Raw genomic sequence first — 18108 nt, 5'->3', positions numbered from 1 at the left:
TCACTTCCTTTTTGAGACCTGTGGCTCGCTCTCCTTAGGACAAGTTCACTTCCTTTTTGAGACCTGTGGCTCGCTCTCCTTAGGACATGTTCACTTCCTTTTTGAGACCTGTGGCTCGCTCTCCTTAGGACATGTTCACTTCCTTTTTTGAGACCTGTGGCTCGCTCTCCTTAGGACAAGTTCACTTCCTTTTTGAGACCTGTGGCTCGCTCTCCTTAGGACATGTTCACTTCCTTTTTGAGACCTGTGGCTCGCTCTCCTTAGGACAAGTTCACTTCCTTTTTGAGACCTGTGGCTCGCTCTCCTTAGGACATGTTCACTTCCTTTTTGAGACCTGTGGCTCGCTCTCCTTTCTCATCCGTCATCTTCATACTGCCCCACCTCACTTCATTGTTTCAAACAATGTCAATTTAAAATACAGGAAAACTTCCACGAGCAGGGACGAAGAGAAACTACAACGTTCCTGAACATCCCTGTAGGGGAGAGAATTCTTCAGACTTCTCTCTCTCTGAACTAAACCCCTCTCAATGTTTCGTTTGCTTCCTTGAATCAGGCCACTCATGGAGTATGGATGTATGGTCACTTGCACCATGTCCAGTCACCTCAAGAAACAGAGAATATACAATACCAGGCAATATAAATAGCATACCGGCTACCGAGGTATTCCCCATCACACTACTTAGTGGTTTTTAATATTCTACCTCAAGTGAGTGAGCGAATACAAAAATTAGCTAAAACATACTACCATAATGCTAAAACACACTAACTCGACAATTCCCAACACTGGCTGAAACACCATACACATGGCACACCCACCAGTCTCCTTATGTTATACCTAGGGTCATATTCATATATTTTTGTTTTTTAACATCTTTTTACTTCACTCGTACAGCTCAGGCACTTCAGGGAATAATCAGAGCCTGAGGAGTGAAAGTGGTTTTTCTGGGGTTCTCCTATTTCCCCCACATCAAAATCTTGACATAGGATCCACAAATCTCCCACCGCCCTGAAGGACCCTAAACCCCACATCAGCCGTTGATTCTTGTGGTTTGGTTTGTTTTGAATTCGCGCAATGCTACTCGAGGCCTATCTGCGCTAGCCGTTCCTAATTTAGAAGTGTAAGACTAGAGGGAAGGCAGCTAGTCATCACCGCCAATTCTTGGGATCCTCTTTTACCAGCGAATAATGGAATTGACCGACGCATTATAACGCCCCAACGGCTGAAAGACGAGTATGTTTGGTGTTACGGGTTTTCGAACCCGTGACTCTCAGATTACGAGTCGAGTGCCTTAACCACCTGGCCATCCCGGGCCTGATTCTTGTAATATTCACACATCGGTGTCTTTTGTCGGTTTTTTTGGATGCTTGCTTGCCAGCGGTCTCTCAAATGAAGTTAAGGAAATTGTTTTTGTGTTTTCGGGTTTGTTTTTTTTTCTTTTCCCGGGAAGTGAGATCTAACAGTTGCCTTAAGCGGGATAAAGAGAAAGAAATTCTCTGTTCACCCCTGGTTATGTCTGTTCCTAAGAGCTAGTGACAGAGATATTTAAGAAGAGATATTTAAACAGACATATCTAAACAGATATATCTAAACAGATATATTTAAACAGACATATTTAAACAGATATATATAAACAGACATATTTAAACAGACATATTTAAACAGATATATATGAACAGGCATATTTAAACAGGCATATTTAAACAGATATATTTAAGCAGATATATATAAACAGATATATAAACAGACATATTTAAACAGACATACTTAAACAGATATATTTAAACAGACATATATAAACAGACATATTTCAAACAAAACATTTAAACAGATATATTTAAACAGACATATTTAAACAGATATATTTGAACAGGCATATTTAAACAGATATATTTAAACAGATATATATGAACAGGCATATTTAAACAGATATATTTAAACAGATATATATAAATAGACATATTTAAACAGATATGTTTAAACAGACATATTTAAACAGATATATATAAACAGACATATTTCAAACAAAACATATTTAAACAGATATATTTAAACAGATATATTTAAACAGACATATTTAAACAGATATATTTAAACAGACATATTTAAACAGATATATATGAAGAGGCATATTTAAACAGATATATTTAAACAGACATATTTAAACAGATATATTTGAACAGGCATATTTAAACAGATATATTTAAACAGATATATATGAACAGGCATATTTAAACAGATATATTTAAGCAGATATATATAAACAGACATATTTAAACAGACATACTTAAACAGATATATTTAAACAGACATATATAAACAGACATATTTCAAACAAAACATATTTAAACAGATATATTTAAACAGATATATATAAACAGATATATTTAAACAGATATATTTAAACAGACATATTTAAACAGATATATATGAAGAGGCATATTTAAACAGATATATTTAAGCAGATATATATAAACAGACATATTTAAACAGACATACTTAAACAGATATATTTAAACAGATATATTTAAACAGACATATATAAACAGACATATTTAAACAAAACATATTTAAACAGATATATATAAACAGATATATTTAAACAAACATATTTAAACAGATATATTTAAACAGATATATATGAACAGGCATATTTAAACAGATATATTTAAGCAGATATATATAAACAGATATATATAAACAGACATATTTAAACAGACATACTTAAACAGATATATTTAAACAGACATATTTAAACAGACATATTTAAACAGACATACTTAAACAGATATATTTAAACAGACATATTTAAACAGACATATTTCAAACAAAACATATTTAAACAGATATATTTAAACAGATATTTATAAACAGATATATTTAAACAGGTATACCTGCCATGTTCTTCTTCTTCCTTGCTTCAAGTTAATTTTACTTTTATTTTTACTGTTAATTGTTTCTTATGCTGTTTATTAACATTAAGCCCACCAGGACGTTCATATCGCGAAGAGGCAAAAAGAAAGGAATTTCTGAAAGCCCCAGGGTATATTTGCCCCTAAGCTTCTGCTTTGTGTCAAATAATTTTAAACCAAAATACCTGCAACAATTTTGCAAACCCACTTGTAGAGAAATATATATGCAAAAACGAAGAAGGTCAAAACGTTGTTCGCTCTTCTACGTAAAATATTTTCTCAACCCAAACGAACCGTTTTTGCATATATATTTTTGCGATTTCTTCTGTGTTTGTTGTATCCCAGACGGCCTGTAGAGCTCTGGATTATAAGAAAAGCATAATCGGTGATCAATATGACAAATATAGGGTTATTGGAATACTATTAGTATTATTATTGTCATGATGTGTGCTGAAGCATGTGACCCCTACTCAAGTACTTTGTCATGATGTATAAGTACACTGAAACATGTGAGTCCTACTTACACACTTTGTCATGATGTATAAGTACACTGATACATGTGAGTCCTACTTACACACTTTGTCATGATGTATAAGTACACTGAAACATGTGAGTCCTACTCACAAACTTTGTCATGATGTATAAGTACACTGAAACATGTGAGTCCTACTTACACACTTTGTCATGATGTATAAGTACACTGAAACATGTGAGTCCTACTCACAAACTTTGTTATGACGTATAAGTACACTGAAACATGTGAGTTCTACTCACAAACTTTGTAACGATGTATAAGTACACTGAAACATCTAAGAGTCCTACTCACAAACTTTGTAATGATTTATAAGTACACTGAAACATGTGAGTTCTACTCACAAACTTTGTAACGATGTATAAGTACACTGAAACATGTGAGTCCTACTTACACACTTTGTAACGATGTATAAGTACACTGAAACATGTGAGTCTTACTCACAAACTTTGTAACGATGTATAAGTACACTGAAACATGTGAGTCCTACTTACACACTTTGTCATGATGTATAAGTACACTGAAACATGTGAGAGTCCTACTCACAAACTTTGTAATGATTTATAAGTACACTGAAACATGTGAGTCCTATTCACAAACTTTGTAACGATGTATAAGTACGCTGAAAGACGTGACTTCTACTCACAAACTTTTGTCAGTAGTTAATATCACACTCCTCCATTCATTATGGTTGATACGACACGTTCTATCAAAGTGTTGTCCAGGTTGACGTCACATCCAGACATGTTTGTGCAAGGAAACCAAATAATAAAAGACTTCTACGATGGTGCCTTGTGCTTCCAATGTTTTCTATCTACATTTTAACTCTGAAGCCACCACAAAAAGCAACATTTTACGCTTGAGGCTAGGATAGCGATTTAGGGGTTGCAGATCGCCTAGCAGCTAATGTTGTTTTATTGTATTCATGTCTCAGTAAAGTCCTAGGTTATGGATTCAATGTCAGCTGTATGATCTCATTTCATAAGACACATTAAAGTTCAGGTGAATATCACTGAATTTTCCATCAGAAACTTTATAAATCTTCACTTTCTCAGCTCCTTACCCACAGTGGTTTCATGCCCGTATTTTTAGGAATAATTTTTATATTTAGAATTTATGCTGTTTAGTACACAGATAATGTTTTTATTTTAGTTTGGTTCCACAAAACCTTTGTTTATTTGTTTTATATACTAGACATATGGTTGAGAAAAATGGCCGATGTCAAAATACTTTACAATTATAATTTGTAACTGCTCAGTCTAAACTATTCGCTCTCTCATGGCACAACGGAATGTCTGCGGACTTCAAACTACTAAGAACCGGGTTTCGATACTCTTGATGGGCAGAGGACTGATAGCCCGTTGTGTAGTTTTGTGCTTAATGCAAAATACAGCAACTAAAACATTTTTAGAATCTTTCACGGTTATTATAATACATGTTTCTTTCTACAATGAATCATTGTTAGAAAATGTGAGATTTTCCATAACTTTTATAACTTTTGGGAAATAATCATTCTTAGGAAATGTGAGATTTTCCATAACTTAAGAGGTTAAGGCAATCGACTCGTAAAATGGGGGTCGCGAGTTCGAATCCCCGTCGCACCAAGCATTCTTGCCCTTTCAGACGTGGAAGCGTTATAATGTGATGGTCAATCCCACTATTCGTTGGTAAAAGAGTATTCCAAGAGTTGGCGGTGGGTGGTGATGACTAGCTGCCTTCCCTCTACTCTTACATTGCTAAATTAGAGATGGCTAGGACAGATCACCCTCGTGTAGCTTTGCACGAAATTCAAAACAAACAAACCATAAGTTAAGTATCCTTCTATTATGAAACGTTGTTGTAATGTGTCAGGAGTTTTCTCTTATACTTCCTTCTGGAGTGGACAGTTATTAGACGAAGATAGTTGGTAATAATTTATGGATGAAGCCTTTCTTGGAATGTTAATATGTAACCATAAGACTAAAACTTCTAGAAAACTGTGAAGAGGTCCTTTATAGTTCTTATTTATATGTTTCTGTAGTCCATGGCTCAGCAGTAAGTACAAACAAACAAATTCACGCGCAACGAATGAACTGACAAGTTCGTGCTTACACGTGCTTACTTTATTCCTATATGTGTTTATCTTAGAATTATAATTTCACCCCTCTGTTACCTTACTGACGTCACTACACCCACGAGAAAAACTGTGATTTATGGTAATAAAAATGTCAAGTTCGAATGTGCTGATATAAAAGATAAATCAATGTTGTAACTTGGACAGTTCGTTAATACGTAACTGAGAGACTATTGCAATTACCATTCACAACACACGTTAAGTGTGTTATAGTATTTAATAATTAAATAATTATACTGGAAAAACACAATGCGTTTTACATAAGCTATTTAGACTTATCTATCAATCTACGAAAATGTGAAATGTTCACTGATGTAAAAACCGTTTGCATTCATAAGAGAACAAATGTTACCTGATGTTAAACCCTCCGCTTCAATGAGAATACAAAACATTTTCACCAATGTTAAACTGTTCACTTTCAGAGAACATGACATGTCAATTGTTTTAAGCTGTTCACATCTACAAGAGAACACATCATATTCCTTCATTTTAAATTGTTTACTTACGCAAGAAGACAGACATATTCACTTACGTTAAATTGTTCAATTCTATAAAAGAACGTAACATGTTCACTGATATTAAATTATTCACTTACATAAGAAAACATGTTATGTTCAATAATGTTAAACTGTTCTTGTCCATAAGAATAAGGCTGGAATGGTCTGGTTCTCGACTCGTGTTTCGAATACCACACCGAACATGCTGTCCCTCTCAGCGGTATGGACATTATAATTCAATGGTCAATCCCACTATTTGTTGATAAGGAGCAACCCAAGAGTTGGCGGTGGGTGATGTTGGCTAGCTACCTTCCCGAGTTTGTCACTGCTAAATTAGAGTATACTAACACAAATAGCCCTCGTGGGGCTCTGCGCAAAATTCAGAACAAACTAAAACTGCAAGAAATAAAATTAGCAGTGTAAGGCTAGAATTAAAAAAGGTAGTCATTACCCTCCAACACCAAAACTTAGGCTACAGTTTTACTAAGGAATAGTAGGATTGACCGTCACATTATAACGCCCTCACGGCTGGAAAGGCGAGCATGTTTGGTGTGACAGGGATTCGAACCCTCACACTACGAGTCCACGATCTACTTTAAGCTGTACATTTCATTTATTCTTTATTATGGTGAGAGTTTAGACTCATGTTTTCTAATTCATTGTATTATGTTCCTTATTCTATATTAAACACTCTTAAAAAATCCAATATTCAATACTTCAATAAAACTATTAACTTAAACAATATTCAAATGCTGAATTACAAAGCCTGAATCACTGAGTCTTAAAAATGTGGTTAATTTTGTCACTAATCATTGACTGCTTTTGTACAACAGATCAACAGTTAGGTAATAATTGAAAGTAAAAATTAAAAAAAGAAACAACAGCAGGAACCTGGTGCTTTTTTATACAAACACCACCGTACACTACACGAGTTAAATGGCCAGATTGTAGACTCCAGGAATAACCGTTTTTAATACTGAATGACTGTTAGTGGGAGCATTAGTTATCTGTGTGGCTATTCTTGGAAGACGAATGTATAGTTGAAACCGAAAAGGAGACGAGATTGTTAACATTAATTAAAAGGTTGAAGTTTTTATATGTATTTAACCTAAAGATGAATGACGTTTCGAGCTCGTGCTCTTCGTCGGAACTTACAGTTTACAAGAGCGCATGCACAGAATACAAAGCGCTCGCGTGCTTAACATTTGGAATTTTGAGAGAGAAAATTCTAAGTAAAATTACATAAAAATAAAAGTTGATAGCGATTATATTTAAACAAGATAGCAATTAAACTTTAAACAATATAGCAATTAAACATTAAACAATATAGCAATTAAACGTTAAACAATATAGCAATTAAACGTTAAACAATATAGCAATTAAACGCTAAACAATATAGCAATTAAACTTTAAACAATATAGCAATTACATTTTAAACCAAAAATAGAAATCTACAGAAAAGAAAAGCGTTCATTTAAACTAGATGAATATAGAATCCTGTTTCCAATATTGCAAAAATGTATAAAAGCATTCAGTTTGTCACAATTCTTAATGATTTGAAACTCCTGGCCAATGTACAAACTATCCTTAATAAAAGTATTCAGTTTGTCACAATTCTTAATGATTTGAAACTCCTGCCCGATGAACAAACTATCCTTAATAAAAGTATTCAGTTTGTCACAATTCTTAATTATTTGAAACTCCTGGCCAATGTACAAACTATCCTTAATAAAAGTATTCAGTTTGTCACAATTCTTAATGATTTGAAACTCCTGGCCAATGTACAAACTATCCTTAATAAAAGTATTCAGTTTGTCACAATTCTTAATGATTTGAAACTCCTGGCCAATGTACAAACTATCCTTAATAAAAGTATTCAGTTTGTCACAACTCTTAATGATTTGAAACTCCTGCCCAATGAACAAACTATCCTTAATAAAAGTATTCAGTTTGTCACAACTCTTAATGATTTGAAACTCCTGCCCAATGAACAAACTATCCTTAATAAAAGCATTCAGTTTGTCACAATTCTTAATGATTTGAAACTCCTGCCCAATGTACAAACTATCCTTAATAAAAGTATTCAGTTTGTCACAACTCTTAATGATTTGAAACTCCTGCCCAATGTACAAACTATCCTTAATAAAAGCATTCAGTTTGTCACAATTCTTAATGATTTGAAACTCCTGCCCAATGTACAAACTATCCTTAATAAAAGTATTCAGTTTGTCACAACTCTTAATGATTTGAAACTCCTGCCCAATGTACAAACTATCCTTAATAAAAGCATTCAGTTTGTCACAATTCTTAATGATTTGAAACTCCTGCCCAATGTACAAACTATCCTTAATAGAAGACTTAAGTTTGTCGCAATTCTTAATGATTTGAAACTCCTGCCCAATGTACAAACTATCCTTAATAAAAGTATTCAGTTTGTCACAATTCTTAATGATTTGAAACTCCTGCCCAATGTACAAACTATCCTTAATAAAAGTATTCAGTTTGTCACAATTCTTAATGATTTGAAACTCCTGCCCAATGTACAAACTATCCTTAATAAAAGTATTCAGTTTGTCACAATTTTAATGATTTGAAACTCCTGCCCAATGTACAAACTATCCTTAATAAAAGTATTCAGTTTGTCACAATTCTTAATGATTTGAAACTCCTGCCCAATGTACAAACTATCCTTAATAAAAGTATTCAGTTTGTCACAATTTTTAATGATTTGAAACTCCTGCCCAATGTACAAACTATCCTTAATAAAAGTATTCAGTTTGTCACAATTCTTAATGATTTGAAACTCCTGGCCAATGTACAAACTATCCTTAATAAAAGTATTCAGTTTGTCACAATTCTTAATGATTTGAAACTCCTGGCCAATGTACAAACTATCCTTAATAGAAGACTTAAGTTTGTCGCAATTCTTAATGATTTGAAACTCCTGCCCAATGTACAAACTATCCTTAATAAAAGTATTCAGTTTGTCACAATTCTTAATGATTTGAAACTCCTGCCCAATGTACAAACTATCCTTAATAAAAGTATTCAGTTTGTCACAATTCTTAATGATTTGAAACTCCTGCCCAATGTACAAACTATCCTTAATAAAAGTATTCAGTTTGTCACAATTTTTAATGATTTGAAACTCCTGCCCAATGTACAAACTATCCTTAATAAAAGTATTCAGTTTGTCACAATTCTTAATGATTTGAAACTCCTGCCCAATGTACAAACTATCCTTAATAAAAGTATTCAGTTTGTCACAATTTTAATGATTTGAAACTCCTGCCCAATGTACAAACTATCCTTAATAAAAGTATTCAGTTTGTCACAATTCTTAATGATTTGAAACTCCTGCCCAATGTACAAACTATCCTTAATAAAAGTATTCAGTTTGTCACAATTCTTAATGATTTGAAACTCCTGCCCAATGAACAAACTATCCTTAATAAAAGTATTCAGTTTGTCACAATTTTTAATGATTTGAAACTCCTGCCCAATGTACAAACTATCCTTAATAAAAGTATTCAGTTTGTCACAATTCTTAATGATTTGAAACTCCTGCCCAATGTACAAACTATCCTTAATAAAAGTATTCAGTTTGTCACAATTTTTAATGATTTGAAACTCCTGCCCAATGTACAAACTATCCTTAATAGAAGACTTAAGTTTGTCACAATTCTTAATGATTTGAAACTCCTGCCCAATGAACAAACTATCGTTAATAAAAGTTTGTCCCTATCAAAAGTAATCTTGACGCCTTTTGCACAATGGAAGATATCGAATGTTTTTTTCTTCGCAGACTAGGGCTGAAAACCCAATTTTCCAAAATTACCCTTTCGTGTGATCCGTTCTGTAACTTTTTTCAAAACATTCATCGTACTCGATTACTTCACTCGTGAATATAGGAATGAAATAAACAGATTAGATGTAAACATGAAAACTAGATGTAAAAACATCTTTCACGATAAACAGTTAGCTTTAACTAGTCTGCAGTAAAGAGACGACCCTGTTATAAAATCAGCTGACAAAGGTGGAGCCACAGTAGTTTGACGCTAGGAATTATATACAGCTTAAACATTGGGTCAGATTTGCAACAGTGCTTTTCAAACCTCTCTTCTAGACAACCTAATTTCTGACATCAGTAGCGCATTAACGTTACAATTGAAGGCACGATCATTGCTGACGAATTACCCACTACACCCAAAAACATTATAGTTCAGCAATCTAGAACTCCCACTTTCTATCTACTCACTAAAATCTTCAAAGATAGACATCCGAGCCATTTTTTTGTATTTGCATGCAGTTGCCTTACAAAGCAAATTTCCAGTTACCTTGACAAAGTCTCCATGGAGACTAAAATGAGCCCCACCTTTTCCAACCTCTTTGTTGGATACACTGAAGATATTGTATTTGATCAATGTAATGGATCAGTACCTATGTTGTATCGTAGATATGTTGATGACGTACGAGGTATAATATGGATAGAAACTTTTCTACAATTTGTTTCTTCCTTCCCATCCTCTGTATAATCTACATGGCAACATCCGACACAACACTTTCTCTATATCCGACACAACACTTCCTCTATATCCGACACAACACTTCCTACACAACACTTCCTCTATATCCGACACAACACTTCCTAAACAACACTTCCTCTATATCCGACACAACACTTCCTCTATATCCGAAACAACACTTCCTCTATATCCGACACACCTACGTACATTAAGACGTAAATACAAGATAACCATCTGACCACTAGTATATACTACAATGAAACACATTCACACATGCACATACATTAACATGTACGAACAAGACAATAATCTGATCATCAATATACACTACAATGAAACACATTCGCACACGTACATACATTTTACATTTTCTCACTCGTACACCAACAAAAAGTCGATGCTTTACTCACTACTATGTAGTGATGGCATTGATAATAAATGTAAATTCAAAGACATGAAGACTTTATTTTATAAAAGACACTACATTGACTTTCTCATCCAGGATGTAGCCACCAAAGTTAGCTCTTGTATCCAGACACTACATTGACTTTCTCATCCATGATGCAGCCACCAAAGTTAGCTCATGTATTCAGGAGCAAACATTCAACCTAACAAGAAAGAACACACCTGTTATATTCCAGTTGTGTTAACATATCATTCAACCAACAAGATCAAAGATATTACACTAAACTATGACACAATACTTACTGAAGTGCCCACCACTAGACCTCTTTTCAAAGACCCACCAATTATTTCTTACAGACACGAAAACATTTAAAAAATCCAAAGACACATTAATGTTAAGCGAAAACAAAATAATACTAGACACTCACATGTAAACAGGTGCGTCAGCTGCCCACATATAAATAGTTCTGCACACATACGAGGAAAGAACATAACTTTCAACAAAAGACAATTATTTACATGTACCACTGACTGTATCCTTTACTGTATAATTTACAAAAGATACAATAGTTTATACACTGGACAAACAGGTCGTTGAGCACGAGAACATCTAAATCATATTAAACTGTAGAACCAAGAAACACCTTTAGACAAACATTTCACCATCAACAACCACACAGATTCTTGGACTTATTTGTGCTCCAACAGACATTCACAAAAAAGAACGACTTGAAAGGATATTAATCTACGACTTGTGGACTCTACAACCATCTGGTTTAAATGAACGCCTTCCCTTCCTGTAGATTTCTACTTTTCCGTTTTTTGTTTAAAGTGTAATTGCTACCTACTTATACGTTTATGACTTGTAATTTTTATGTAATAAGTGTAATTGTACTTAGAATTATCACGCTCAAAATTTCTAATACTATGCACGCAAGTTCTTTGAATTCTGCGCATGTGCTTTTGTTGTAATCTGTTCGACCTGACGAAGAGCACTAGTTCGAAACGTGGTTCTTCTTTAAGTTAAAAATATACAAAAAACTTGTATTTAACTGTGGTTGTTCTCAACCTAGTAATAAGTTTCACTATTATAGCTTTAACCTCCTTCCCTGGTTCAACAACTAATGGCTGAAACTATTATAGATACATTTTTCTAGGTTAAAACAGAACTTCCAAGTATATGTAATTCTACGTTTTTTTCTTCGTCATCTCATGAGATCATTTTTTTGCTTCTAGACAACATAATTTCTTACATCAATAACGAGAGTTTTCGAACTTTTATATTTATATTAATCTAGTAATAAGGGCTGTTACAGTTATTACACTCACACCGCACGCTCATATACGTACAGAACAGTCATGATAGTTGTTACAGAACAGTTGTAAGAGTTTCTATCAACATACAACACAGCCGTACAAACAGTTGTAACAGATTCTATAAACATAAAACACAGCCGTACAAACAGTTGTAACGGTTTCTATCAACATACAACACAGCCGTACAAACAATTGTAACAGCTTCTATCAACGTACAGGACAGTTGCAAGAGTTTATAATAATGTATAGACATTTGAAAGAGTTTCTGTCAACATACAAGACAGTCATGAGAGTTTCTGTCAACATACAAGACAGTCATGAGAGTTGGAAGCAACATACAAGACAGTTATAAGAGTTTCTGTCAACATACAAGACAGTCATGAGAGTTTCTGTCAACATACAAGACAGTTATAAGAGTTTCTGTCAACATACAAGACAGTCATGAGAGTTGGAAGCAACATACAAGACAGTTATAAGAGTTTCTGTCAACATACAAGACAGTCATGGAAGTTTCTGTCAACCAGTGATAAAGTGTTGCAAACCGTAAACTTTAATATAAGAATCAAAACCGTTTTATGTTTTATTTCCTGACGGTGTCTTTCTTTAACAGAAAGGATCGTGAACTATATGTAATACTTCATAGGTTCCGCTTCTTACCTACGTTGGATTTTGCTGTCTCTTTCGTTAATAGATAAAATATTTTAAAATATGCGTAATTAATGTGAAGGTGTTACATTTTTCACGCGTTTCCACCAAAAGTAGTTTGAACTGAAAATGTTTAAAAAAACTGAAAAACATAACGTTTTCACATTAAAGTTACCATAAGAACTATCCTTTGTTCTTTCACCAGTTTCCCCTATCTGTTCGGTACTCCACTGTTTTGTAAGCTGTAATTAAACATTTATATAAATTATTAAAGCTCATACAGTCGATGTTTCCTATGACCCTGAACCAGTAGCAAGACCTATTTAGTAGCGGCCATTGTGTAAATCGTGTAGCACTGACGCGTGACAGAAAGAATTTATCACAGCTTTACAGCAGCGAAGGATGGATCTTAAAATATATGGTAATGTGGGAAAGTGTTAAAGGTAAGGACACGAGGTATATCTTAGACCTAAAATCTAATGTTATATTCTAAACTAATCTAATGAAGGCAAACGTGACATTAGAACTGTTACTATTGTATAAGATTCGATTAAATAACAAAATAACAAATTTACTAAACCTGGTCGTCTTCTACTCGGTAATTAATAATCGCTTAGGGGGAATTTTATTGCTATGGTGAGACACGTTTTTAATTTAAATTAATTACATCCAAAGCGTTTCGTATCCTTCACACTCCTACTATTGTCTGGGAATTCAAAAGTTGATTAAAATCATAAAAATCGTAGACATTTAAAGATTACAAAAATCTGTGAATCCAACGTGATTTTGAAGTATATATAAATATATATATATATTGTATAAGTTATTGGAAAATGAGAGTTTTGAAAGAAATATATTCTCAGGAAAAACTGATTTACAAGCTAACTAAAAATTAATTTTAAACGGTGAAGAGAACATTTGACCATCACTCCAGTTTCACTCAACCTACTTGATGTGTGTTCTATAGGGAAGTGTGAGTATACAAAAAGTAACAGTCAAAACAACTTAGTTTCTATTTGAAAAGTACAAAGTTTCTTTCCCACGCTAGTCTAGGCCCGGCATGGTCAGTTGGTTAGGGCGCTCGACTCGCAATCTGTGGGCTCGTGGGTTCGAATTCCAGTTCCGCCGAAATGCTCGCCCCTTCAGCCATGAGAGCGTTATTATGTTACGGTTAATCCCACTATTTGTAGGCAAAAGAGTAGCTCAAAAGTTGGAGGTAGGTGACGTTGACTGCCTTCCTTTCTCTATCTCTGCTAATTTCGAGTCGACTAGCGCAGATAGCCCACTTGTAGCTTTACGCGAAATTCAAAAACGACACACAAGTTCCTGGAAATGTAGTTGACACACGTGTAGAATATTTCTAGTGAATTAAGAACAGTAACAAGTACCAATATAAGTTTGTTATAGTGTTTCAAAAATATGTTATCGTTTTATTTTCTATTCATAACACATTCATAATTTTATGCGATAAGAAACATTATCCTTCTTAAAATGTCTTAGGATAAACACCAACTCTCGTCTTGTAAGTGAGTTTTAACTTTAGTAAGGTGTCTTAATATAAGTGATAAGGTATTTCAATATTAGCTCTTTCGTCCGTAAAATGTCTTAATGTGTGAGTTATCCTTCCATAAGAAGTCCTAATGTGAAAATTGCCCTTCTTGAAATATCTCATTGTTAACATTACCCTAGTAAAGTATCTTAATGTAAGGGTTATCTTGTGTTGATATTAGTGTTATCATACCGTAAACTGTCTTAATGACAGAGTTATTCTTCTGTAGAGTTTCTTACTGAGATGATTGTTCTTCCATAAAGCGTCTTCTCTCATTTTCATGTTCTTTCACATCTTAAAATACATGTAGTGTCTTTATGTCCTAATCTAGCTTTAAGTCGTTAGAAAAGACAACAATCTTTCATTTTCTGTCTTTATATCTAACTTTTCTGCTAACAAAACTTCCATGTTTCAAACATTTTTTGATCCTCTAAGAAGACGTACGTTCGTTACATCACCGATGTTTAATTTTCTGGACAGAATAATGAAGTTGTTAGTTTTTCTCTACAGACGTACTTTGACTAGTAAAACATAATACAGTTCTGAGTAATCTGGTACATTATAACCATGGTCAGTTACATTGGTTTCTCTCCAACAATTAAAACAATCCGTCTATGCCTTTCAAACTCTTGCACAGTTGACTCTTGTTTATAGGGTTGATATTGATCCGTAGACTGCGGGAAATGCACGCGCGTAGACTGGAACACTGAACTAACAATAGCTTTACGACAGCTACAGCTTGGAAACACGAGAGAGAATATGCCTCGTCTTCCACGTAAAAGTTGTTACTGTAAGACACCGAGTTTGTAGGGACTAACACACCAGAGAAACAAACGCTTTCCCACGCGTTACTTGTAATATTGAAGGGAATAGTGGGTGTACTGTGTCAAGTTGTTTATCTTTTTTAACTTTTAACGTCCAGATCGACATCAGACTCCTGCCTTCGAGAGAAATGTCGTGTTGATTACTTGAAAGACGACGGAACGCATGCTCAGTTGGTTATCTCCTTCCTAGGCGGCCATCGCGTTCTACATTGTTAGAAACAAATCGAAAGAAAATTCTAATATTTTCAAATTCTATCAAATTTCCATAAAAAGCATATTAAAATTTACTGTAAAACATCAACATTTGTAAGCAATCTTCCACATATGCTATTAATGTTAAAATGTCTTTGTTATTCTGTTCAGAACTACATGGCCGATATTTCTTGTAATCATCTCGAAATTTTAACAACATTAAAATCTGTAGTTTTATTGGAATTGTGTTAGTGTTAGTAATCTACAACATGCGCTGCTTTATGAAAAACGTGCACATAGAAGTATTACTTCTGGTTCTGTGTCTGTCTCTAACTTGGTGTTGTTATAAATTCCCCAAAGATATCAAAGATCCTTGCGAAGAAATGGAATGCAAATTTGGGGCCGAATGCCGCCCATCCATGGACGGTCGGACAGCCGAGTGTATTTGCCCGAAAAAATGCGCCACATACGGCGACAGCCGAGGCTCTAGGCCTGTGTGCGGAAGCGACGGAAAAGACTACCCTACAGTATGTGAGCTAAAACGAACTGCTTGTCAAGAAAAGATGGACATTCAAGTCAAATTCCAGGGTCGGTGTGGTAAGTGATATATCACATTAATGATTTCTAGTGGCTGTGGATGTGTTATGATTCTTACGCAACACATTTCAGTTTCCTGTATAAAGTTCAAAGATTCTAAGTTATTCAGAAAGCTTGACTAGTGAACTTATCAAAATTAACACAAATGGGTGTGTTATTAAAGAGTTTTGTTGTTTATTCGTATTAGATGAGAATAATAATTCCTTTTTAAATTACTTCTTCCTAAACTAACGTCGCCGTTCTCAGAGTAGATTTTTTTCCCTTAAACTCAATATTTCGTACGTAGACTCTACAAGTTCAATTGTTGGACTGAGCCTGTAAAGGGTGCTTTGTCGCAGTATCGGAATGTCAAACATGTAGCCACTTATAACTTAAATACCACGTGGTGGCTGGCGTAAATAAAATGACACATGATGAGAGCCTAATGTTTTTGAAAGCCAGCACTCGAAGGCTGTTTAAATGCACCAAAATGTATGAGAAAGTATTTTTAAACATATTAGTTAATATATTAAGACATTAATATTGTTTTAACAGCAGTTATATGTTTTATAAATATTTCTGGTATTTAAAATAGTTTTATGCCTGATGGACTGATACTGACATTACAAGATTTATTTAACAGATATCCTCAATGTTAATAACCCACATATAAAGTTAAGATATCATTCTAGTATTTAACTAATGCCATAATAAATGGAAAACCTAAAATCAGTATAAAATCCAACGACTATTAGCGAAGTGTATTTAAAATATTGATTGGTCTCTCAAATCAATGAGCCTCAACTAAAAAACCTTTTAGAGACTTATACAGATGAACTTATTTGCTGGCTCCAAAATAACACACCTCCTTGAACTTTCAAATCTTATGTTTTACACAACACTACAGCCTACTGAGTTCGATTTTATTTATAAATAAAACAAAAATTTTGTTCTTTCTATACATTTATGAAAAGCTTTATGAAAACCTGACTGTTACGTAAATTTTATCTTAGTACAAATTAGGCACATCTGTTAAACAAATTGTTGGTTTTTGTTTTCTTTTTTTAAACCTTGGCCACTTCTGATAATTTCAGTAATTTGAACTTTAACCACTTATGATACTTACATTGTTAACTTGTTTATGCTGTTCTCAATGGAGCTTTAGTCATCTCTGAGAATTGCATTACATTTATCTTATCTCAGGTTTTAACCATTTCTGGTAGTTACATTATTTTTATTCGGATGTAACCATAAACATTTCTTGCAGTTACATTATTATTTTTATCTCTGTGTAGTCTTAACTTTTACTGGTATTTAAAATAGTTTTATGATAATGGTTTCCTCAGTCGGTATCAAATAAACAGTAGTTTTTTAGGTTAAATGAAAGTAAAACAATAGAGAAAACTTACAGTTTTTTTCTTTTTACAGTTTATTCATTATGCATACAATATACATGATGAATGCTTTTCTCCATTTAAAAACATTACAAATGTTTTGCCTTGTCCTAAACATTGTGCATCTTAAAATATGCCTTAAACATTTCATGCGCGAATTTTGTTTACTTTTGGTTGTAAAGCGAAGTGAAGTTTCTAATATTAAAACAACATGATATAAATGTGAAAACATACATTCAATGTGTCCACATTTTACAGAGTTTGATTATCAAAAATATAAAATATACTTTGAAACGGCTTTCACCATAACCCGTATTTTGCCATTATTCGCGATTACGAGTAGATACTCCAAAGAGTAAACGCGCGAAATGAAAAAGCGAACGATGGAGTGCGCCTACTTAACTAAGACTGTTCTTTACAACTAATCAGAAGTAAAGAACAGTTTAATTCGCATCATTTAGCTCAGAAAAATATATGATCCGTTGTCAGTGTAACTTCCGGCTATGGTAGTTACCATAGGGTAACTAGTGAGGGTAGTATCTCACTACCTAATCTCATTTTATATACTTGATAATACGTGCAGTACCAGCAGTATCCTTATTTACATACTGTTTACCTGAATGAGTTC

The 18108-nt window shown here is 33.8% G+C and overlaps 1 protein-coding gene across 1 annotated transcript in view; it reads left to right on the top strand.

Annotated features, from left to right (window-relative positions):
* LOC143236334 (agrin-like) overlaps positions 1–18108 on the top strand; it is a 398571-nt gene that overhangs the window by 244845 nt on the left and 135618 nt on the right. Inside the window, 1 exon segment of the mRNA XM_076474633.1 lies at positions 15871–16107. Coding sequence (XP_076330748.1) covers positions 15871–16107 — 237 coding nt within the window.

This window comes from Tachypleus tridentatus, chromosome 1 (assembly GCF_004210375.1).
Source record: "Tachypleus tridentatus isolate NWPU-2018 chromosome 1, ASM421037v1, whole genome shotgun sequence".
Taxonomy (NCBI): domain Eukaryota; kingdom Metazoa; phylum Arthropoda; class Merostomata; order Xiphosura; family Limulidae; genus Tachypleus; species Tachypleus tridentatus.
The sequence above is the reverse complement of the archived record's forward strand: the minus strand, read 5'-3'. Positions and strand labels throughout refer to the sequence as shown.